This window comes from Pomacea canaliculata, linkage group LG11 (assembly GCF_003073045.1).
Source record: "Pomacea canaliculata isolate SZHN2017 linkage group LG11, ASM307304v1, whole genome shotgun sequence".
Taxonomy (NCBI): domain Eukaryota; kingdom Metazoa; phylum Mollusca; class Gastropoda; order Architaenioglossa; family Ampullariidae; genus Pomacea; species Pomacea canaliculata.
In genome coordinates this window covers 22648630-22670240 of record NC_037600.1, presented here as the reverse complement: position 1 = coordinate 22670240, position 21611 = coordinate 22648630, and the positions used below count along the sequence as shown (strand labels likewise).

Below are 21611 nucleotides of genomic sequence, written 5' to 3'. Positions count from 1 at the left end.
AACAGAGCAATATTGAGTCTTTTGTTAAATCAGCCATTTATTAAAAATCTTTTATTCGTGTGTGAGCGTGTGCTGGTTCCGAGGTTTGTCCATGAAAAGAACAAGTTAAACAGTGTTGTTTATATTTGTTCTCAGGCCAGTGATGTGAAGCAAATAGCCTTTTTTGTGATCAGCAAATTGGGATCAGACAAGAATCCAGCATTTTGTCCACACTAAAGCACACCTGGCCTGGAATTTGTTTTATGGAACTCAGGTAAACAACATGTGATGACTGTATGTAGAAGTAACAGGCGCTTGTTGTTTATGCCCTCAGTTGTCCAGTTGCTCAACAGCGGAGGAAATTTCGTCAATGTGTGCGTGTGCCTGTGTTTCTAAACATTACAACTTGCATCATTTTGCAAAAATTTAGTGTTATTATTTTTTTCATTCGTTACTGAGAACATTTCCCAAATTCAAATTGCTCGCTGGGATTAATACAGTTTCTCATTCATCATTTCTCAGACAGTGAAAGTTTTTGTGTATTACGACAATGCTGTCTGTGATGTTGCTGAAGTCAGTTGGTCTCAGGTATCAGGTGTTTGTGTACGAGTTTTGTATCGATTCTGGCGTATTGCAATAAACAGAAGCCAGACAGAGACATGTCCTGTTTGTATTGTCTTTAAAGACTTCGGAGGCCTGTGTGTGTGTGAGCAAGAGAGAAAGAGTGATCAAGAAAGAGAGAAATAATATTATTTTTGCTTTTTAAAGTCAGTTTCCAGTCTAGCATGTACAGCCATAAAGATTCTTAATGCCAGATGGATGGCATCTAGCTTTACTTCAGAAAATGGCGAAGAGTGTGGTCCGCCATTGTCGAGGGTAGACCCTCTCACAGGTCACCATCGAGATTTGTGCCGGCTGTAGAGGTGAAGACCGTGGGTGTTCTCTCCTCACAACATCGACAACTTTGGTTAGGTCTATGAATGATGTATACAATCCATATTCGGTTCTTTGCACGTCTGCCGGGGGACGAAGATCAGATTGACAGTCCCACGATAAGCCATGAAGCCTCACCGGCTCCTCGATGAGGATGTTGCTGCGGTGGTGGACTGAGACTGGCCAGGGGGACATTAGTACAAATGATGGGCTGAGATGAACATCTTGTTTTGTTTCTTCTACGTTCCAGAAAGCAGATGTGTATGGTTGGCAGATGGTCGTGGATATATTCAGCAAAGTTATTGAGGGAGGAGTAGGCACATCGGCTAATTCACCTGTCAGTGTGACAATAAGTATCAGTATATCTTTGGACATGGCAGTTCATCCCTAGCGTATTCACATGTAATTAAATTCAAGATGTGATATTATACTCTCATCTGTCGAACAAGACCTAATAGCAACATATAGTTAAATTATTAGGTATTTAATCACACTATATGGTTATTAACAGCTATAATGAACTATATTGTGTATGTCTGAAGGTCGTTGGAGTTAAAAATAAACAACAACAAGAAAAAAACACTGCAGTGTAAACATGTGGATGCACGTGAGTAAACAGTGATATCTCCTCCTGCTTTCTTTAATTAAGATAACTTGAGTAGGCCGAACTGCACCCACAAAAAGAAAGGTCTTCAAGCTCTGTGTGAGTGTATAAGGGGAACAACTATTTATGATTTGATGTCAAGATGATCGGCCCTCATTGATAGGCCTGTAGTTAGCTCCCTTGTTACAGGTGGAAGCACGAAGAAGGACAACTACTCAAGAATTCTTAGAAAAGGAGCAGGTAGCTGTCAACAGCTTCAACCTATCAAGATTTTAAAATATCCTTTAAACTTGTCTTCAGTTCTGCTGTTATACCCGTTGTAAGAAATTACAGCTTCCGTTTCGTTTCGCCATTCTCTCATTTGTATTAAATGAGAACGTTTGATGGTACGTGTTTCTTACGTGTGTGTGCGTGTGCGCGTGCTCACGTGCACGTGACATAAGCTAGCGTTAAAACCACGTTAGTGGAGGCTGACGTTCATGTCTGCTTTGCGTCCAGACCAAAGATGGACACTGTCAGGAAATAAAATTTGCATTACTATGGGAGAGAAAATAAATGAACAACACTAAATAAATAAAAAGGTTAGGGACACATGTCCCTAGGGACACCTTAATCCGTTTTTCTCTTTCAGTCAGCGATCTATCACTAAGATGTCATGACATAAGTTTCTGGTCATTGGCTCTCTCTAACTTGGATCCTCGACTTTCTTGCTAAAACATAAGCCACACTATCTATATAATTTTGATTTTGAAAATACTTGTATTACAGTGGATCTTTACATAGATATTACATAATTACAATAAAGGTCACTACAGCTCTGACCTGACGACTTTTATACTAAGGACACTACAAATGCACGAGAAAGTGGAGGTAAAGGAATTGCACTTTGACCTGTGTGCGTGCCGCTGACTTTAGCAAATGTCGATTGTCCAAGGTCAACTAACGGCATTTCTCGAAAACCGAACTGTTGACAGGTGAGCTTGAACCTGAAGGTATTATGGTCCCGCTAGATAAGATCATGTCTACAAGTTTCTGTGGACCTAACCACACTATCTTGCACTGAACTCAAATATGGACGTCAGTCTAGGTACACGCGTCTGGTATGTGTAACACACACACACACGCACGCAGGCGCGCGCACACACACACACACACGCACACATACAGACGCACGCAGGCACACGCACACACCCACACACAGACACAGGCGCACCTCTAAGGGTAGTCCCGGGGTGTCAGGCCAGCCTTAGCTCGCTCGTAGCAATAGAGAGAAGGTGCATAGACCCCGGGTAGCATGTCTAAAATTAAGTGACCCCGGGCAGGTTGTTTACTTTATCGTGTGCTACCCTTGACATTAGGGGTGAGCAATGTACTCCGTGTTCTAGCGAGCTTGATATGTCGCCGTGTGTTGTGTGTGACTGCAAGCCAGTGTCACAGAAATCATGAAGAAAGAAAAGTTTTCATTCTAAATTTTCCGAAGGTGGAGGAGGAGGGCGCTATGTACTACAAGGAACAAGGTAAATGAAAGTCTCGAATTAACTACTTATTTCAATTAGTTTATTGACTTAAGGAATTTAAAGTCAATCTGCTAGTTGACTAAAATGTCGAATGGTAATTATAATAATATTAATACAAACCAATGGAATACTGATGTGTATGCAGTTGATATTGGCTGACATACACAATACTACAAAGAGCAGATGACAACTTCCAGGGTGCTGTCCACACTATCCCATAATGATCAGCAACTAAGATTTTTGTGTTGAGGGGGAGTGTTTGTCCGTGATATTGTCATATGAAAACGGTGTTTCAGTGTTCATATACCACTTAATGTCTACCAAGAGGAACGGAATTCACGTTGAGACTGTAACCTATCAACAGTCTGCTCAGACCGATGACCTCTGCCCTTTCTGACTCATAGCCTGCGCTCGCTCATCATTCGAACATGATAGACCACCAGTTGTCATGTCCACACGAATTCCCTTCCTTCTAGTTACCTTAGTGAGCTTTGGCAAGTGGCAAGGGCAGAAGACGGGACAAACAATAATAAAACTAATATTCACTGATTAGTGTTGACGACTTAAGTACCACTGTGACATGTAAAAACATATTTACTCGGGGCTAGTAGATCAAGATAAAATAACCGTGATGGCGGGTATTTGAGACATTAGATTCTGACTACAATTGTTGCACAATCATAGACTACATCATATCAGTACTGACAATTTGTTTGCAGTTTCCCATTTACCTAAATAGCAAGAATCAATGAAGCAGAGCGCACTTTCCAGCCCACAAGAGGAGAAGGGGAACAAACGCTGAACCTGAGACACGTGGTCCAGCTTACCTACACAACCAACCATGTCTGGTCATCACCAGTCTGCTGCAAGAAAGGTGAGACAGTAAGGACTCGGTTACTTCAGAAAGAGTTTCTCCTTCTCTACAATGCTACGAAATGTTGAGATTAGGTTTAGACGAACATATCTGACCAAAAGACATTAGCTACATCTTTGACCCCACTTCCTGTACATTACCTACAGGCTGATGATGTTTCACACAGGCTCCCTTTTCTTCCCGTCCCCTATATTCACTGTCCACAGGACAAACGCAGGGGTGGGGTTGCAGGGCGTCTTGGTGGCGAGACCAGAGACACCCAGGGCAACGGTGACCGCGAAGTGTACATACAAAGTGTGACTGATGTACAGGTGGCTCGTCTTACTGGTAAAGGTAGGCTTCTTCTCCAATGAGTCACATCATCCATTTGTATCGGTAGGAGGCAAAAGGACATCATCTAACTGATGCAAGTGAAGATTGTTGATGAATAAACAATTTTTATGTTTCGATATTTTGCTCCTTTGTTCGTGATTTTATTCACTACTTTTTAATTCAATATTCAGGAGAAAGTTGTTTTTATATATGACACCCAAAACCTGCTTTAAACTTCTAATTAAGATTCAAAATAATAACATGTAGAACAACGCTTGAAGATCTACTGTGAGACATTATTTATTATTGTTTCTAGTCTTGTCAAATGTCATTACTCCAGTAATGTTGACATGAAACTTGATTGATATTAAACTTCTCACGCTCTATTGCAGGGTGCCAGACCCTGTTATAGGGGCTTACAACAATTCTAGTCTCAACTGTTGCTAAGTAATGAGAGAAAATACCAAAGGAAAAGAGGCTAGAAGAAGTAAACACAAAGTAAGACCATTCTTAGTAATAAAATAATTTAACAAAAAGCATGCATAATTTTTTCTCGACAGGAAATAATCGTCTGGTCAAAGAGATCATTAGGAGGTCAGGCGCTGATGTACAGTTTCACCAATCACATCTACCAAACATCGCCACCGCCATCATCCGAGGTCATCGTTCGCAGATCGAGACTGCTGTCAAGCTCATCAACGAGAAGACTGATGTTCAGGTCAGTGCAAAATGGAGAATACATGTACCTATACATAACACATGATATTTGTTCAAAATTCATGACTTCATAATAGATTTAACAAAGAACGAATTTGGTCAAGTTCATGCAACTTTTAATTGTTTCAAAGTTTTATGGTTGTAAATATAGCCAAACAATCATGTGATTGTAAGAAAGAAAAACTAGAATTTGTCCCAATGACTTTGATACAGGACCTGATCTCAGACCAGGCCCAGATATTCTGGACAAAGTGGGTGGAGGCCGCGTTCCCTGACCTCGAGTCTCGCGCCTACTTCCTGCCTCCTGTCTACTTCAACCGCGTGCCGATGGTCAGACAGTCGGTTGGTGGCCAGGATGTCCTGGTCCTTCAGTCAGGAACTAAACAAGCCGATCAGTCCAACCTGATGACATCAACGTCTGCTGCTGTTCATCGCGTTCAGGAAACTGATATCAAGTATGACGCCGCCTTTCAACGGCTTTTCGTCTGTCTACAAAAAATGTCTGAACAGGTAAAAGAAGCTTTCGTTGGCATCAGTCAGCTTGAGTTTGGACAGTATCTCGGCGAACCTTGTTACGCAGCAGCGGCCGCCCATCTACCCCTACCTAAAACTATTTCAAATGATTCGTTACATTACAAACAAGGGGACTTTGATGTGCTGCTTATTCACCGATCTTACGGCCTGGTTGTCTGTGAGGTGAAATCCGTAGGTGACAATTTAAAGAAACTGAACATGTCACAGCAGGATATAGACAACAACATTAGAAAGACACTGAGAGACGCCATGTCACAGCTGGACAAGGCGGAGGCCATGTTGTCTCACCTGGTGTCCGACATCGCTCCCGGTCTGCGCATCACCAGGACCATCGCTTTCCCCAACCTCACGGCTCATCAGGTGCAACAGGCCATCTCCGGCGACACCCAACTGACTCAGGTAGAATTTCTGGAATGAAGCAAAGACATTTGCTGTGATCTTGAATTTATACAACACTAATAAGATCGTCTAAATTCTCTTCAAGTTTTAAATTCTGACACACGTGATGTGACTTAAAACTAAAATATACACTGCTTTCTAGTTTCCATGACTATATGTCTCTAGCTCTTAACTTATTTAAAGACCTTTCTTAAGAATATTCTGTAGTTTGCTTATCTTTAACGGCTTGATTCTTTATTTATTCGTGAATTGATTTTCTATCGCCTATGATACAGTGATTGCTTTACAGGACCTGTGTCGATGTCTGGGAACAACAGACCCCGACGACATCGCTGGTCTGTGTCTGTGCTGTGATCAGTTGTCTGACCCCAAGACCCCGTGTGACGTCAGTGGTCACGTGCTGAGGGAACTTGGACACTGGTGGCAGCGACGTGTGGCTGGGGCTGGACCTGACCCTCACATGACACCTGGGGTGTACAAGACACTGGTAGCCAGGTGAGTATTATAAACGTAATAATTCCTTTAATCTGTAAATGAGCAGCTTCGTGATTGAAAACATGATCTTAATTAGTGAAAGAGTGACACACTCGAGATTACAAGTTGAAATTGAACGGCTGAAATGTGTCGCTACAATAATAACACATAACTATGACATCAGACGTTTGCACCATTATGCAATTAATAATTAATTGATGTCAAAATGTGTTGTTGATATAAAAGTTGTATATTAAGTTCTCTGTACCAGGTTCTGCGGTCCGGCGACAACAGTTAGTGTGCCATGCACATGTCCTCCACGTGTGAGTGTCAAGACCCTGGGTCAGGCCGTGTGGTGGACAGGAGAGTGCTATACTGCTGTAATCACACTCTTCCCGGAGCAAGTTCACCTGCTACACACGGCGCCTCCCACACTCTTTGTCACCGGACCGCCCGGTACAGGTAAAACTGTGGTGCTGCTGCTGATGGCCATACAGTGGCTGCGGTGTGGTCACCACGTCTACGTTGTCAGTAGTTGGCGGAGAAGTCGGGCAGCCTGTACAATGTTGTACTATCTGCTGAAAACAGAAACAACACCCGGTCAGCCTCACCTGCTGCAGTATGAGTTTATTGACGAGAAACACGTGGAGAAGGCCGTCAACTACTTGTCACAGGCGGCGGTGGGAGGGTCGTTGTACGTCATCGCCGATGAAGTAGTACGTGAATACAGGTAAATACGATGGTAGTAAGACAAATGAAACACGTGAGTGCATCAGGAATGTATAAAATAATACCTTACCTCTTGGATTCTTCTAGAATCCCTCTAAAACATCAATAATGTATGAAGTAATACTTTAAAACAATATTTATAACACTGGTGTTGCATGTTTTTATTTAAATATAAAATATGCAAGAAAATATTCAGTTGGGATCAGTTTATTTGAAACAGCATGTTATAACTTGCAGGATTGTAGAATATGTTAAGAGTATCTTGCAACATGAACAGTGATAGTCATATCAACAACAGTAAACAACTTTATCCCATGTCACACTTCTGTCTGTAACAGGTCAAACTTTCAGACTTTTTGTAACAAACTGCTGACACAAATTCCTGGTGTCCATCTTTGGGCGGCAAGCTGTTACCATGGACTGGCGCCCAAAGACTGGCACGAAGAATATTTAACCAGACCCCTCCGCTCTCCACCGGTGGTAGTCAGAGAAGTCCAGAAGGCTCGGGACATAGTAAAAGAGGGAACTGTCCATGGATACAGTGACCGTGGTGTACCTGACCACACAGACGGCCCGTCAGTCCAGTGGTTGTATCATGGAGGAGAGGGTCACCTACCTGTCTGGCTAGGAGACTGTAACATGTGCGGTCGTCAGGTGGCTAACTTCCTCCACAGTCTCCGTGAAGTCGCCCTGGGTAAGTGTGAACCTTATTGGACAACTAAACCGTAAAATTTAACAACCAGACAACTAAGCATATGACACACTTTTTAACAAATATGCTTAGCTAGTAAAGTTAGCAATTGTTGAAATCTTTCTTTGGTTTTTTTAATTGTCTTTATTTTTGTACGTTTTGTAGCTGAGCTCAGTTCAAATGTATAATTGCCCATTAGGATTGATAAAGATGATGATTGTCATTGTAAGTATACATTGATGTTTGCAGGACAAACAATTTATTCAAGTATCCTAAGCGGATACAAAACTCCACCCGTCCTACAGTGGCGGGACGTGCTGGTGTTGTGCTGGGAACCCAGCAGTGACAACTCGGGTATAATCACTGGACTCATTGAAGCGGGTATCCCAGTGCGGGTGATGAAGGAGGATGACATCGAGGACGTGGCCACGGCCCGCAGTGACGTGGTGTGGGTGGCAGATGGATGTCGTGTTCAGGGTCTGGAGAGAAAAGTCGTCGTGTGTCTCGGTTGCAGCGATCTTTCCGTCACATTGCACAACATGTCGCGGTGTACATCACAGCTTGTGATTGTCTGTCCTGACCCCAACATCTCTAGTCAAGTGTAAATGAAGAAAATACTCCAAAGACAATAATGGGTAGTGTGCACGTACATGTGATTATCTACATTAAAAGTCTTGGTCATTAAACTTTGTCTTGAATATTATTGAAAGAAAACAAGGTTCTGGTATCTTGTAAACGGAAGTATTATTAAACATTGTAAATAATTGGAAACTCTTTTAGGTTATAATATTTATATTACTTAGAAAAGAAATAAATTTTTCATGAACTCGAAGGGTATGCGGCTGTAATGTTCGTCAGTCTCGTTCGTTCGCAAGGTGCTTCATGGAGTTTTAAATACGGTGAACAAATCGACCAGAAAGTCATGTGACTCGGTGCTGGGTGCTCTGTAAGTCGTTTCCATTCAATTCAGATCAGAATAAGCCAGCAAAAGAAATAACTTTCCTCATACAGAATCATCATTTCAGCTTTGTCCATTTTGCCCCCAGATATGTTTTGTACCATTTTGAGAAAGCAGACTCATGAGTAACAGAACACTTCTGTCATGTCAGAACCAAAGACTGTCAGGTCCATGCCTAAGCTCTATCTTCTTTTCCCCAGAAATTATTTAATACTAAAGGTGTTGACTATCACTTACAATTTCGAGAACTAAAAAAAAAAAAAAAAAACCCAAACATGGAACTCTGCCAAAATCTTTGTTAAAATGATATGACTCGCCAGTCTACTCAAGGGTCATGCAAAAGTCGAGGTCATACAATGTTAAGACAGACAAACATATACAGCAGAGCATTGCCTTATCATGACTGCAACACAGGTATGGTCTCATGACAGTGGGAGTGTTGGACTGTAGCCATATCACCATCTTATCTCATACATTCACGGGACAATCAACAACATTCGCAGCCTAGCTTAAATCTTTACTCAACAACAGGCGGTGTTGTTATTCCGACTTTTTTCAACATTTCTTAGACTCCACTAATTAGATGTGTTAATGAGGGCTAAAGAGAGGAAGGCAACATGTAATCTGTTGCAGACATGCACTAAAGAGGTCATGTCACGTTGACCTGTCTTTAAGTTCTGCATAAACTGTCATCTGCCTGTGCAGTGTGTCTGATAATCACGTGATCACTTGGCATTCTCTTCTCCCTTAACGGTCGTCACGTATATCGACAGCCTGGGGTCAGATGTGACTTCCTAGGCCCTTAATATGTATGTGTGTGTGGACGTAACCAATGGCAGTCTCCAAAACAAACAATGAACGATCATAGACTGTATTCTAGTCATCGCCTGTTCTCAGGTTGATACAGGGTCATAAAGGTACGCTTACGGGTAATACACACCTGAGCACGTCAACAAGTAACTGGGTATCTCCCTAGCTTTATCATGCTGGTTATTTTACTATTAATACTATGAATTTCGCAACAGACGGTCCTCTCTACGGGCATTAAAGCAAAATGAGGCTGGAACCAATTGGCTTAGTTAAGCAACGTAATGCCTACCTTTCTACCAAAATAACACAGGGTTTTATAGAAACAAACTTAAGATAATTAATATTCACAAAAACAGCTCATTTGCACACAAAATACAACATATAACTAAAACTGAAAATGGAAGGGACAAGTTCAGAAAATATCGTTCCTGAAAAAAATGTCCCCATCATCAGTGTGGTGGACAAGGTCGTTTTGCGATCACTGACACTAGCGGGATGCGAACCACGACCTAACAATCACATTTGCTACAAGATTATAAAATTTGTCCCATGTTATTTAATGTTAACATGTTCACATGGAGTAAGGCTGTTTATACATGTTTTTGTTGGCTTTTATACTCAAGAGACTAAACGAGTCTAACATTGCGGACACCAAACAGGTTTGACAAAAACTTCTTTCGTTCTGTGTGACACTGAAGGTGGAATATACAAGGTCACGACTGCAGGAGACAATTTTAACCTTTCTTTTCCTCGGAAAGGATCTGTTGACTGCCTAATACTTCCTGACAAACTCAGTTCGATCAATCGTTTCTGTTTCTGGTAAATCAAGGTACAGGAGCACGAAACACGATCACGTCAACATGTGACCTCTGACCTGTGACCTCGCTAGCAGACGTCTGTGGTGCGCGCGACGCTCAATGGCGTTGTCGGCAGCTCAGAAGTTTAGGTTGTAGATTCGCTCGACGCAAGAAGTAAGCAGATCACAGTGAGTAGTTACCTTCGACACAGCTCTAAAATTAGCCGACCTCGATAGCAGGTTGTTTTGTGAGCGAAGTAAAGTGTTTTTTTCCGTCGTGTCACACAGCGTACGGTGATAAGACAAACATGGCGGCGTGGAGGGCGACTGCCCGACTACATGTCAGTGTCAGGCTAATTTTGGAGAAGTCGTGAGGAAAACGTTGTTTTCTGAAGATGAAGGAAGGTGAGTGACATTTCCTACATAAAGCAGGTTAAGTGAAAGTTACTTTTTAGTGACTGAGATTATTTGTTTTCCTGTCAGTAACTGACGTGCAGAGTTGAAAGTCTGCTTAGTGTCGTCAGGGCATTAATAATATAGACTTGTACTTATTCACAATATGGAGCTAGGAGGTTAGAAGACAACTTCCAAGGTACTAACTTCCGTTCTGTCAGCACCAACACTCTCTAGGTAACTTCACGGTGTGATTTGTAAATGGACGGCGTGATTGTTATTGTGATTGTGATTGTGTTCATCGTCCACACCTCATATCGACCCTGTGACTTACATACACACGATAAGAACTCCAGGCCTTAGCTGTTATGTCCTGTAAATTGCAGATCACCTAGTTATTGTTTAAGGAAAGATTGATGGCAGAGGTACAAAAGAGGGAACAGGGTTTGGAAAAAACTGTTTAAAGCATATTTACTAGTCTTTTGGACGTAAACACGATCATGCTTATTCTGAGACTTAAAGACCAAGTTGAGACCGTTACCTAACACAGGTGTGTAGTTGACTTTAACATCACACACATACACGCTAACTAAATATTATGGCTAGTACGGATGTTTTGCAGTTTCAGTTAAAGAACAGAAAGACGGGGAATAGAGATGGATTTCCTCGCCTAAAAAAGGCTCAACTGACAGATTTTACAGGAGAGACTCCCTCCTGTAGAAGGAAACTCACTGTCAACTATGTCCGGTCATCCGCGGTCTGCTTCACGAAAGGTGAAACCATGAGAGCACGGCCTATTACCGTAATCATCATCATCATCATCATCTGAACAAATTGAAATCTATGAAAACTAGCAGCGGAGTGTTATTCCAAAATAAATGGAGGCAGTCTTTGAAGACAGGAGGAATTTACAAACAGTACAGTAGTAAATATGGACAATGCTATAAAAATAAATGACACTGAGTTTAGGGTTAGGGTTGAAGGTTAGGTGTCGATGTGGTAAAGCAGCTTCACAAAATTTCCGGTTGCCAGCTTCCAGCTCATTTAATTTTGTGTAGAAGGATGTAAGTAGAATGGTCGCTCCATTGCTGGCACTACGAGTCATTGTTTTTTTTCATCATGGGTATTACATTTATTTGATCAAGGCGAAACACATAATAAATTTCCAACTATCAGTCAATGCTGACCTTAATTTAAACACATCTGTCTATCCTGACAGAAAGAGATAAGCTGAAGCTCGAATAAAAGCATTAGTATCATTGAGTACATACCTTAAAAGTCACATTGAAATATTTGTTTACGGACTTGATTACCACACGTCTGGGGCTTGAAGCTGCGTCATATGCAAAATATGCAGACTGGCAATAGGTTAACAGTCTGCAATTTATGTCCTGCATTCAATCTCTAGCAAAAGGACATGCACCGTAGAGGAGGAGATGATGATGGACGTTTCGGGAATCTCGTGGTGGTGGTGATCGTGTGGAAGATTACATGCATGTTGTGACTAACACTCAGGCTGACCTTCTTGTCGGTAGAGGTAGGTTTTACTGTAAACATATATAATTTATGACATTTATGTCATTCAAACTGTAAAAGGACTGTAAAAAATTGAGTTTTTACTTTTTGTATCATTATGTTTGTGGGAGATGAAGTTATCAATGATTCCGAACTTTCGTTATGAAGAGTACGTTAACTACAACTTTTGGTAAGTAGGTTCTTGCGTGTAATATTTCTTACTGGTGGTTATTTATACGATTTTTTACTGTTAGTAGTTGTTCGGTGTTTTATGCCTATTTGCTTGCTATTACTCCTTTTGCTAGATTTGAAACGATCAGATTTACCCAATCTTAATTATCCTTTATAGAAACATTTTGGAGTTGGAACGCTAAGAGACGAGCACTGAAAGAATGTTTATATCAGATGTAAGAACAAAATATTTGAGTAAACAGTATGCTTTTAAAACTCAGGAAAACATCGTCCACTTCAAATGGTCAACAGAAAGTCGGGTGCTAAAGTACAGTTTGACCCTAAGCCATCGCCTGTGCCAGGAATAAAAATTCTAAACATCCGAGGTCTTCGAGCCCAGATCGAGGCTGCTGTCAAACTCATCAACAAGACGACTGGTGCCGAGGTCTTTAAAATATTAGCAATAATATTATATAACAAAATCGTGTACACTTCTTTGTTTTAAGTGGCTGATTCCAAAGCAGAAGAAACAATACTATCATGAAAACAATTCAAATGTCATTCAAATAATACCTGCTCAGTCTACCCCAACTTCGACATTCTCTCTCTGAGTCGATTAATAAATGAAATATACTTTGATAAATACGTAGTTAGGTGATTTCGTACATATTTGAACATCATAGATGTTTACTATCACAATGAACTATTAAGTACTTTGCATAACTGTACGTCATTACTACGTGACTATCCAATAGTAAATATAATGTTTATTTTAATGTTAGATCATCATAAATGTTGTTCGTCGTTGACCTAAACATCCTTATGTCGCACACACATACACACACTTGAATCTGAACAAATAGAGCTAAAATGATCGATAAACAGTCATTAGTCCTTTTAGGCTGTTAACAAACATTACTTGTTCTTAACAAAGTTAATTAGAAGTTGGTGTGATAAAACTTAAAATTAAGTGTGATAAAGCTAGTAAAAGTAAAAACGAGTAAGGGGATAAAAGGTGTACAATATATCGTAATGAATGTGCCATAGGGAACCATCTCAGAACAAGCTCAGGACTTCTGGCTTCAGTGGGTTGAGGCCGCCTTCCCTGGCCTCGAGTCACGCGCCTACTTCCTGCCTCCTGTCTACGTCAACCGCGTGCCGCTGGTCAGACGGTCGGTTGGTGGCCAGGATGTCTTCGTCCTTCAACTAGCCCATGGTCAGGCCGGTCAGCCTGGTCACTCCGGCCAACCGGCAACTATTTCATCTGAATCTCCTCCTGCTTCTTCACCTTTTCTTCTATTCAGGACAGTGACGTGAGAGATGATGCAGCCTTTCAGCGGGTTCTTCTGTGTCTCCAGAAATTTGCTGAACATAAAGGAGAGGTTTTATTCGGAGTAAGTCATCTTGATTTCGTGCACTATCTGGGTGAACCTGGTTACGCTGCCGCGGCTGCCGAGTTACCCCTACCCAAGAATATGTCCAATGCTACTTCAAAGACCAGACAAGGAGACTTTGATGTTCTTCTCATTCATAGAAACTATGGCTTTGTTGTCTGCGAAGTGAAGTCTTTTGGTGATAACGCTAGGGAATTGAACATGTCACAACAAACTTTAGTAAATAGCATTAGGAAGAGACTGAAAGAGGCCATCTCACAACTGCACAAGGCGGAGACCATTTTGTCTCACCTGGTGTCTGACATCGCTCCCGGTTTGCGCATCACTAAGACCATCGTAGTCCCGAACATTACAGCTGATCAGATACAAGAAGTCATAGCTACAGATTGTGAGCTGGCTCAGGTAAAATATATCATTGTTTTACTAAGCTTGTATCACCGTAACCATATCTAACTGCTACTGATGTACTAAAGGGTACCTCCGCGTATAAAAGGAATTCTGTAGCAGTATCAACACATTTCAGTGTCGTATCACTTGTCCATATGCACAGAATGTTCCACATTTACTCAAAAACGCCATAGAAAAACGATACGCAATTACCTGAAAATATTTGCAAACATTTATGAGTTTTATTTACCTCTCTACTATATTCTACAGTAGTAGGTATAAAACACTTTTTGTACCTTGTGTTTTACCGTAAATATGAAAGTACTACTTTAGTTTATTTTAGTAGCCTTCTTAAAATGGTTTTAATTACAGCTGCTAAAATATAAATTATATCTTAAAAATGTCCATCTATTTTTGCTTAACTTACAAGGTTTAACACGTTACAGGGAGGTATATCTGAAACAAACGATCAATGATCCATTGTTGTCTGCTGTTCAACAGTCTTAACCCAGAGCCTGAGAGGGGCGTTGGGCGTATATTCATCATATGCATTTATTTCGCGAGTTTTCCTATTGTTTCTAGTATTCAACGTCCGTTTCGGTTGATGATACTGCTTTCTTACAGGACCTGTGTCGGTGTCTTGGAACAACAACCGACCCCGCCGACATCACTGGTCTGTGTCTGTGCTGTGATCAGCTGTCTGACCCCAAGACCCCGTGGGACGTCAGTAGTCACGTGCTGAGTGAATTCGGACTCTGGTGGCAGCGACGTGTGGCTGGGGCTGGACCTGAAAAAGAAATGACCCTTGACCTATACAAGATATTGGTGGCGAGGTTGGTATTATGTGCAGGCATTTTTCCTAGGGTTTATAATAGTGTGTTCTTAAATTAGCTAACCTCGATGGAATCTGAAAACTGAACGAAACAAGCTTTGCTTTCAATTTGTGTAAGTATAAAACAATATCTTTAATTATGGCTTGTTGCTCTGTGGGATTATTGTGACATTAAGTTAACAAATATGTACTTTTGATCAGGAACTGTGGACTGCTCAATCCCACATGAACTGTCACCGGTGTGTGTGTGATGTTGTAGGTGTACATAGGAATATCTTGCCCATATCTCTCATTAACGCGTCTCTACTTTCACTACACCAGGTTCTGCGGTCCGGCGACTACAGTGACTGTGCCATGCACATCTCCTCCACGTGTGAGTGTCAAGACCATGGATCAAGCAGTATGGTGTACAGGAGAGTGCTATACTGCTCTAATAACACTCTTCCCGGAGCAAGTTGACCTGCTTAACATGGCACATCCAAGATTGTTTATGACCGGACCGCCTGGTACAGGTAAAACTGTGGTGCTGCTGCTGATGGCCATAGAGTGGCTGCGATGGGGTCACCACGTCTACGTTGTCAGTACGTGGTGGAGGAGTCGTGCAGCGTGCAGCATGTTGCATCAACTGCTGCAGAGGATTATGAACATGCATGAGACCCCCGGCAAACCTCACCTCCTGCAGTACCATTTTGAAGACGAGAAAGACGTTACCAGGGCTGTGGCCGAGCTGTCACAGAAGGCGATTGGTGGGAAAGTGTACGTCATCGCAGACGAGGTGGTTCGTGGCCATATGTACGTTTTGTTGCAGGTCATCTGTTTATTATAATAAAATAGACTGAAAAACCTTATTTTCTCTCAATAACATAAGACATAGACAATCAATAGCAATTCAGAAATGAAAAATAATGTGGTAGTGGAAAACAGTTTTACCGCTGTAGCTCATAAGTAGACAAACAAATGTTACATTGTGTTCAATCTGCTGTATTTTAGATATTTTTTTTTATTACACTGTCTTTTGGGGTTATCAAGTATAACTAGTCTCAAATTGAAATTGAAGATAGGTAGTTAAGGGACGCAGCGTAGAATATGTATCTCTGGATTTTGCAACAGTCGTGTATATATCTACATCACAGGTCAGCGACACGCTTACAGACTTTCTGTGACGACCTGCTGAAACAAGTTCCACGTCTTCATCTCTGGGCGGCTAATTGTTATGATGGACACGTTCCTGTCGGCTGGCCAGAAGAAAAATTAACCAGACCTCTCCGCTCTCCTCCAGCTGTCGTCCGGGAGATTAAAAAATCCAGGGAAATTACAGCAGAAAATAATGTCAGTAAATACAGCGAGCGTGGTGTGCCTGATCACACAGATGGCCCTCCAGTCAGACGACTCTATCACCAAGGTGCCCATCACTCATCTTCTTGGTTAGGCGACTGTGTCACGTGCGGTCGTGAGGTGGCCAGTTTCTACAAGGTCTTCGTGTTGGCAATGCGGTATGTGGGTATCGTATATTAACATGCCGCATGAACATAAACAACAAACAGATAAACAAACTCTACTAAGTCAATAACCTAGTAAATCATAATAGTAAGTGTCCTGAATATTAACTCAATGATGACGGTGTATATATTCAAACATGAAAATAATTGGAATATTTTATAAATTATATTCATATATATTTAAAATTGAAATTTAATTTACAAATTATCTCTGTTCTTGACAGGAAACTGCGCATCGTCTTCTTGCGCCAACAGCACCAGTGCAACTCCACCCTGTCTTCAGTGGAGAGAGGTTTTGGTGCTATGCTGGGAAACTGCTAGTGACAACGCGGGTATGTTGGAGGGACTGGAGGGAGCGGGTATCCCTGTCCGGGTGATGAAGGACGATGACATCGAGGACGTGGCCATGGCCCGCAGTGACGTAGTGTGGGTGGCTGATGGACGTCGTGTTCAAGGACTGGAGAGAAAAGTCATCGTGTGTCTTGGGAGCAATGACCTTTCTGTACCACTTCACAACATGTCTCGATGTACATCACAGCTCTTGATTATCACCCCTGAGAATGACGATTCTAGTCCTCGCGAACTGTCTTAACAGAAAATTAAGTGAAGCTCATTCAAGTATGACCTGTGGATTGTTATTATATGGTTAAGTTGAAAAGATTTAATGACTGAAATCTCTTGATCACATACAAAATATCTCATTTTAACTTTGATAGTTTGAGTGTACAAAGCATTTCAATCACAACACAAAGACAATAAAGGAAAAATATTCAGGCTAAAAAATTTTCTAAACAATATGATTTATTTTATTTGATTTTAGCGATTTTGTGATTCAGGACTAATTTTCTACTCTTTGGTTATGTTATCTGAATGATATCTTTGATGCAAAAAGAGTTAAGATTTTACCAACAGATAAGTTAAAAAATCATTAACATTGTCAGTATGCAAAAAAATAAAATCAACAATGTTACTAAAATAGCAGAAAAACTTGGTCCTTAAGATGTAGTCTGTAATATTACACTTTTCCCCCAAATTACTTTCGTAATACCCTGACCAAAATCAAAGAAGTCGTACAACACGTTTACATTGCTGGTGAGTAAATCCATTAGACCAAACTGATCATAAGGTTTTGCCATTAAATTCACAATGTTCACTTGTATGAACTACAGAGAATCTCATATTTTGTCTGGTTGTAAAGTGCTATTAGCTTAGTATTTTAATCATTGTTTAATGATGACTTAAAACATTTTTGAATACAGTTGCATCTTAGCAGACCGTCACACAATGCATTATTAAATCAGATGATAAAAATGTTTCATTTGGTGTGAATAAAAAAATTCCTACTAACGACATTTAAGCTTTGTACATCCCACTGAATGAGACCAGTGCCATCTATGTACAGGACTTTAAGAGGTGTTCCTTAGTACAGAAGTCTTTCTTAACAAACCTTGGATACGTAGTGTACTAAATTTTTAGTCATGGCATTAAAAATCCCGAAATAAAAGGGCAAGCGAAAGGGAAATTGTGCTTGCTAAATAATAGATGCTGATGTTCTAAACCGCTTTAGGTGAATATTTCGGGTCGTAAAACAATTATTTGCAGTCTCGTCTTCACAGCTACAGCAGGGCTAGGCGACCATTTTTGTTTACTTTTAGCAAAACACCCTTGGCAAGCAGTTATTTTGATTGTCTTTAGAACGCTTGCGTGAAACCAGTCTACAGGGAATAAGAATTTAGCTGTGAAGAAAAACAGACGAGAGATAATTTCGTTGCTTTTAAACAATATTTCCTACGGCACGAGAGAGGGTTAGTTTAACCAATCCCTCACTCCCCCCCCCCCCGTATTTTTCTTTAAAATATTGTGCGAAAGAAACCTCCAACAGCAAACACGCAGGTATGATTTTAAGTAAACTGCTCGAGCTAAATTGTTTCATGAAAAGTATTTAGAATGTCAGTATCTGCAAACTAAACCTAACTTGTTATTCCCCTTGTCCTTACCTTTACCTTTCTTCATACAGACCATTACTGCTATCTTTTCTGTTATTTAAATCAGAACTGCAAAAGCCATGGTTAACAGATTAAAAAATACATTTTGTGTTCAGGAAATACGAAGGTCAGATATCTGAGCATAACATTTACCTACACAGACTTTGGACAATCCTATAGTTGTCTTTTTAGCAAGTGTGTCGCCAGATGACACCAGTTCTTACTTGATATATTTTGCAGGTTCTTGTGATTTGTCACTGCTGAATGGAGCTATAGAAGACTCGATCAGAACCATTACAAACATAGTTTTATGATAGTTTTAACGCAAAGTTTTATGTGTTCACACACTCAGATAAGCATGTTTAAGGAACTTGTTATCATTTGAATCCAGTTTGTGTCAACAATGTAAGGACGCATTAAAAATGTATCACTTTCAAATAGGACTATACACAAAATATGTGCAGTACAGAAATAAACAGATTCAAGTGTAGAAAAAGTGAAGTAGGTATCTAAATTTTCCCGTTTCGATAAAAAATCAAATTGTTTGATATATGTATTATAGTTTTCATCTAAAATGTCAATAGTAATAGAGCATTACAAATATAAAATTTCGGAAAATAAGACATCAAAGGGAATAATTAAATGTGAAAACTATTTAATACATCATGTTAATCAGAAGACAAATGTGCACACAACCTTTATTATTACTCCATCATAACATTTGTCTTTTAACAGATGAAATTGATGGACAACCAACCGATTAAACCGCAGCAAATGTCCATATTGTTGTCTTAAATTACTGCAATTCTCAGAAAAAGTGATATTTTTACTTGTATAGCTATCTGTTGTTGTTGTTTTTATTATCATTAAAAGCTTTTGTTGACGCTTTTAATAATGTGATATTTCAGCTTTAAGATGGAGAAACTTGTGCAATTGTTTTGGACATACAGAAAAAACTAAAAGTTTATGAGAATGTCCAAAGTCTACATAATAGTAATAAAAATGAAAGTTATTCAAATCATAATTGATTTATTTGTAACAGAGTAAGCATGTGTGAGAAGGTACCTGTCGGCAGATGAATATTAATTCTCACCGTGAATGAATATATAGCTTTAATACTACAGGCTGCTAACTGCATATCGCGTTGCAGACAGAGTTCATTAAATGGGAAAATATTTTTTATGTCAGACTGCAATGATTTGATGCATGTTACATATATCTGCTGCTTAGTAAATCTGCCCTACATGAAAATGTTATTGTTGGAAAGGATTTACTGTAAAGTTAAAATGCATGCATTGAATTGAATATAGCCCTTGTTTTACACCAATCTCATTCTTAATTCATTTACATTTTAAATATTTTGAATCTATTAGAATATCTTGACATGCTTCTCGTAGTAAATTTAAGTTATAAAACAGCAAGGTCCAAGTATAAAATACAGAAAAATAAATAGCGAAAGAGGTTTAATGTCATTACAGTTTTCTGTTCAGTTAACATTGACTAGAACCGTTGGAGTCAGGTGAGACAGTCACAAGCTGTGAAGCACACCTCGACATGTTGTGAAGAGGGACAGAAAGGTCATTAGTCCCTAGACACATGATGACCTTCCTCTCCAGACCGCAAACACGACTTCCATCCGCCACCCACACCACGTCACTGCGGGCTGTTGCGACATCTTCAGTGTCGTCATCCTTCATCACCCGCACTGGGATACCCGCTTCTTCCAATCCGTTCACTACACCCGAGTTGTCACTGATAGCCTCCCAGTACAACACCATCATGTCCCTCCACATCAGGCAGGGCGGAGTCTCCCCTTCAGCTGCTGCAAAGTCGATGATATAGGTTGTCATAACTGACCGTTAAAACTGAAACTTTAGTCCACTAGAGAATGGCTAAATACACATTCAAATATGCATGAGTTTACAAATATAATTCATTTACTCTGTCCGTTTAGCTGTTGCTGACTTAGCAGAGTTTACTAATAAATTATATGACACGTTTAGTCTCCTACCAAAAGCATTACACAATATCCATACCTACCTGGAGCACGGAGACTGTGTAGAAAGTTGGCAATGTCACGACCACACGTGACACAGTCACCTAGCCAACTAGTTGAGTGGCCTTGACCCCGATGGTAGAGCCGATGGACTGGCGGACCGTCTGTGTCGTCGGGGACATCCCGCTGCCTGTACTCACAGACATTGCCATCTTTCGTAATGTTCAAAGAATCATATAAATTTTCATGTGAACAGCATCACGTGGGAATAGTCTATTTTTCATAAAGAGCTCAGGAAATTAAACTGGAAAAAAGGATTAACATGTAAAAATGTAGCTTAGTATTATATAGTATTGGACTCTATTTGGGGTTCTATAGCCTGGTCCTTCCTGCAAGTGATTGCAGAGAGAAAGGTCTTTAGCTGCCAACTCGCTCTGCACACTCAGCAGCTGCATCTCCCAGAAATGGGTTTATGTCATTTATCGGAGAAATAAAGCGCAGAGAAAAGAGAAGATTCGACTCAACTTTCCAAATCATTTCCGTATGAAACAATAAACCACTACCCCGGTGGTCTATTTATCTTTTACTTTTTAAACTCACGGTGAACCTACAACTAACTTTGACTTGGATTTTCCTATTTTCTGCACTTGGTGCAGTCATTCTGATGTGTCATGGAAAGACCTCAGCTTTATCTTCATGGCTGCCACAAGCAGGTGGTGGTCTGTGGCTGCATCTACGCCTCGCTTTACTCTGACATCCAGCAGACGTCTTCTAAACTGGCGATTAATGGTGATGTGGTCGATATGGTTTTCTGTATGTCCATGTGGTGAAGTCCAGGTGGTCTTGTGAATGGTTTTGTGTAGAAAATCTGTGCCAAGCAGAAGTCTGTGAACAGCTCACCATTTTCATTACAGTTGCCCACACCATGCTTTCCCATTATGTGTTCTTTGTCTGTGTTGTCATTTCCAACTTTCGCATTCATGTCGCCCATTATGATCTTAAGGTTTCGTTTTGGGGTACGAACAACCAGTGTTTGTAGGGAGTTGTAAAAATCTTCTTTTTCCTCTTTTTTAACTGCGTTGGTAGGTGCATAGCACTGGATGATGGTGTTA

General features: G+C 40.6%; 3 protein-coding genes and 1 long non-coding RNA gene across 5 annotated transcripts; all 4 read left to right on the top strand.

The window, feature by feature from the left end:
- Nucleotides 1-3295: 3295 nt before the first annotated feature.
- LOC112574715 lies at nucleotides 3296-6418 on the top strand. Its single transcript, XM_025255943.1, has 7 exons — nucleotides 3296-3615; nucleotides 3753-3907; nucleotides 4114-4240; nucleotides 4780-4937; nucleotides 5150-5869; nucleotides 6159-6210; nucleotides 6411-6418. Exons 2-7 carry the CDS (start codon nucleotides 3875-3877, stop codon nucleotides 6416-6418), a joined length of 1098 nt encoding a protein of 365 aa, XP_025111728.1. The 5' UTR covers nucleotides 3296-3615; nucleotides 3753-3874.
- Nucleotides 6419-6751: 333 nt separating this feature from the next.
- LOC112576250 lies at nucleotides 6752-8595 on the top strand. Its single transcript, XM_025258555.1, has 3 exons — nucleotides 6752-7073; nucleotides 7411-7766; nucleotides 8013-8595. The coding sequence occupies exons 1-3, from the start codon at nucleotides 6829-6831 to the stop codon at nucleotides 8366-8368; spliced, it is 957 nt and encodes a 318-aa protein (XP_025114340.1). The 5' UTR covers nucleotides 6752-6828; the 3' UTR covers nucleotides 8369-8595.
- A 1843-nt stretch (nucleotides 8596-10438) lies between these two features.
- On the top strand, nucleotides 10439-11493 carry LOC112574905. 2 transcript variants are annotated; one of them, XR_003101522.1, is made up of 3 exons: nucleotides 10469-10516; nucleotides 10616-10732; nucleotides 11343-11493. It is a non-coding gene; the product is annotated as an uncharacterized LOC112574905 (long non-coding RNA). The 2 variants fall into 2 exon arrangements; XR_003101521.1 differs by having other exon boundaries at nucleotides 10439-10732.
- Nucleotides 11494-12126: 633 nt separating this feature from the next.
- LOC112574900 lies at nucleotides 12127-19515 on the top strand. Its single transcript, XM_025256265.1, has 7 exons — nucleotides 12127-12257; nucleotides 12688-12851; nucleotides 13454-14202; nucleotides 14812-15020; nucleotides 15341-15811; nucleotides 16153-16512; nucleotides 16742-19515. Exons 3-7 carry the CDS (start codon nucleotides 13882-13884, stop codon nucleotides 16893-16895), a joined length of 1515 nt encoding a protein of 504 aa, XP_025112050.1. The 5' UTR covers nucleotides 12127-12257; nucleotides 12688-12851; nucleotides 13454-13881; the 3' UTR covers nucleotides 16896-19515.
- Nucleotides 19516-21611: the final 2096 nt, after the last annotated feature.